The following is a 2,850-nucleotide window of genomic DNA, read 5'->3' as shown; positions in this document are numbered from 1 at the left end:
AAAAAAAAAAAAAAAAAAAAAAGACAAATTTCAAGAAACACATTTGATAAGTCTAACCATAGGTTTGTTACAAGAAATTCAAATGCTATAACCACAAAAGTTATCTATAATCGACAATTTCAAGGATCAAAAACGAAAACAAAAGTTACATTTTAAAGATCAAATCAAGAACCAAATGGTTAAGAACAGTCAAAACATACCAATCAACAGTTGTGAGATGTGAAGGTCCACACAAGTTAAACTCTTCTCTATCAGAAGCCATTGAATCTTCGATTAAGCTCCTTTCACCAACTGCAATGCCACAAGTTCAATAACCCAACATTGAATTTGAAAGTTTCAATTTTTGAATCTGAATTTGAATTTTGGATATATATTTTCTCTAGGCAAATCAGTGATGATCGTTCCCAAATCCAAACTCCTCATAAAAAATGAAATCATGCAAATAATTTGGCCAAAACAAAAAAGTCAAAAGTATTGGATCATCTGAACAAACTCATAAAGAGATCTTCTTTAGTTTCCCCCAAATCGAATGAAGATAGAACCGATTCAACGAAAAAAAATGCATTGGGAAATTGAGATTTTAGAGATTGATGATACCTAAAGTGGAGTTGAAGCAACAAAAATGTTCTTTCGGCTACAATGTCTCTGCAAAAAATTTCTTCGTGATCGTTTTCTTTTTCGCCTTGAGAAGCAGCAACCGAGAGAATGATAAAGAATGATAATGTTTATAAGAACTTGAGAAACGGTGCCGTCTTGTGTTTAATCGAACATTCGAACTTATGACAAGCGCATTTTGTTTGTGTTTTGTCGGTAAACGCTTAGCTGTTTTATACAAAACCAAAGCACAACCTTTTTTTTTTTTTTTTTTTTTNCTTTTTTTTTTTTTTTTTTTTTGGTCAAAACCAAAGCACAACTTTATGTAGGAAAAAGAACATATAACTTGAACTGTTTTTGTAGATGAATAAATTCTCATATTTAATAAGTTAACCCATTCATTTTAATTTTCGTTATTAATCAATTGTTTTCTCTTGTTAGTAATTTAGTTAAAGACATGACTACAATTGTCTTTTTTATTAAAAAAATTACAGAGTTATAAATTTATGACAGTGATGTCAAAATATGATATGACGTTTATATGTAGCCTGCTGTTGGTCATGGCGGATGATAATAATGGTAAACTCAAGAGTATAAAGTATGATACAAATGTTTTTGAATATCATTGAAAAAATTATTGTTCTGAATGTGTTGTACTATATATTTGTTGAAATGAGGAGTTCACATATAGATTATGTATGTTATAATGTAGTGTATATGTTATACGTATAAGGATCTAGACTTCTAGCTGCAATGTTGCAACAAAATGTTTCTCTAAAGATGTTGTCCAACATTGTGAATCTCTTTTACATACATTTGTAACTGACTAACTGCTAACTAGAACATGTGAATTGGCAAATAAAAAAAAAAATCTTTAATTTAATTATATCAATGATCATACAAGAGCTACTGCTGTAGTTAGCTTATTGCATACTTAAAAGAACTAGATATTGAAAAACTCTGCACAATTACAGTGAACTATAGTGGTACAAATATAGTATACTAGTGATCTAATTCACAATGATGGCTTTAGACAGATATGTAACGTTATGCTCATATTTCGTATGTTATTTGTGAGAGCCTCAGAGACAATATGAAGCATAATGTTGCATAATGTTGTTGTTATGCGGAATGTTAGATCAATTTATGCAAGATTTACTCATTTGAGTTGCGTGTAAAGATTAAAAAGTTTAATAGAGGCAGTTTGACATAAAATTGTATTATTAGGTCAAATTTTAAATGCTAATAATATCCAAAATTAATCAAAATTGCTGAACTAATCATTTAAAAATTAAAATCGAATTGAATTTGACTGTAAATAAATTGTTATAAGATGCAATTTGTAGTATTTAAAACACAATGTTGTTATGTATACGCTGAGAAAACATAAAATATAAAAGGTTAAAAAAGAAAATATTCTATTTTAAATTCTACAATGAATCTTCATGAATTTGTAATAGATGAGTTGAACATTAATTTTATACTATATTACTGTTTTGTTTTAAGTTGACTCTTTCTATGCCTTAATAGAACTATTGTTTGATAACCCATAATTATATTATTCATAAAAGTTTAATCATTAAAATGAATTTTAGACTAAAATCTAGATCCATGTAAATAACTGGCTGTGGTTGTTTTAAAAAAGTTCCAAATATTTAAAGATAACAAAAGGGATAAATGCAACTTGCATCATAGATTTAAAAATCTTAAATTATCACATTAAAACATTTTCAATAATTATTTTTTTTATTAAAGAGAAAAAAATAAAAAATATGCGCACTTCTCATTACAGTGCACGATAGCATAGATCAGAGCCTCCTGAGAGAGTACTATTAACAAATTAGCACCGTTTACTTTCACTGAAAAATATATTTTACTTAATACCAAAAAAAAAAAACCCAATTTTTATTTTATCTTTCATTTTTCTCGAAAAAAAAATTTCTCGATCGCCGATCGACGGCGAAATCTCGAGCTGTTTTCCGGCGATGCTTGAATCGCCCGATAACCCTGAAAATAACTTTCACTGAAACCCATAAACCCTAAGTTACTGTAGTCATTTAAAGCTCTTCTTGATTCCAAATCTTGCTTTCTTTTTTTCTTTCTTTCTTGATTTGATCTGTTCAAAGTAGTTGGAGGAAAGAACTTGAAAGATCTATTTTGAAGGCTTTGCTTTTTTGTAAACTTCCCCAATTTATCAGTAAGATCGCTAGCTTTATTCTCTGTTTTTTCTTTTTTTTTTTTTTTTTTTTTTTTTTT

At 28.3% G+C, this 2,850-nt stretch overlaps 2 protein-coding genes across 2 annotated transcripts in view; one reads left to right on the top strand and one right to left on the bottom strand.

Annotated features, from left to right (window-relative positions):
• Window positions 1-781, bottom strand: part of LOC104698877 (GDSL esterase/lipase At4g10955-like) — a 2,069-nt gene extending 1,288 nt beyond the window's left edge. The window contains exons 1-2 of the mRNA XM_010414267.2: window positions 598-781; window positions 201-291 (exon numbers count right to left, since the gene is read on the bottom strand). Of these exons, the coding sequence (XP_010412569.1) occupies window positions 201-262 (62 nt within the window). The 5' untranslated portion in view covers window positions 263-291; window positions 598-781. The remainder of the gene's footprint in view (window positions 1-200; window positions 292-597) is intronic.
• LOC104698869 overlaps window positions 2,386-2,850 on the top strand; it is a 3,928-nt gene continuing 3,463 nt past the window's right edge. The window contains exon 1 of the mRNA XM_010414259.2: window positions 2,386-2,791. The gene's annotated coding sequence lies outside the window, so the exon portion shown is untranslated. The remainder of the gene's footprint in view (window positions 2,792-2,850) is intronic.

This window comes from Camelina sativa, chromosome 1 (genome assembly GCF_000633955.1).
Source record: "Camelina sativa cultivar DH55 chromosome 1, Cs, whole genome shotgun sequence".
Classification (NCBI taxonomy): domain Eukaryota; kingdom Viridiplantae; phylum Streptophyta; class Magnoliopsida; order Brassicales; family Brassicaceae; genus Camelina; species Camelina sativa.
Note: the sequence above shows the minus strand (reverse complement) of the source record. Positions and strands in the feature narration are given on the sequence as shown.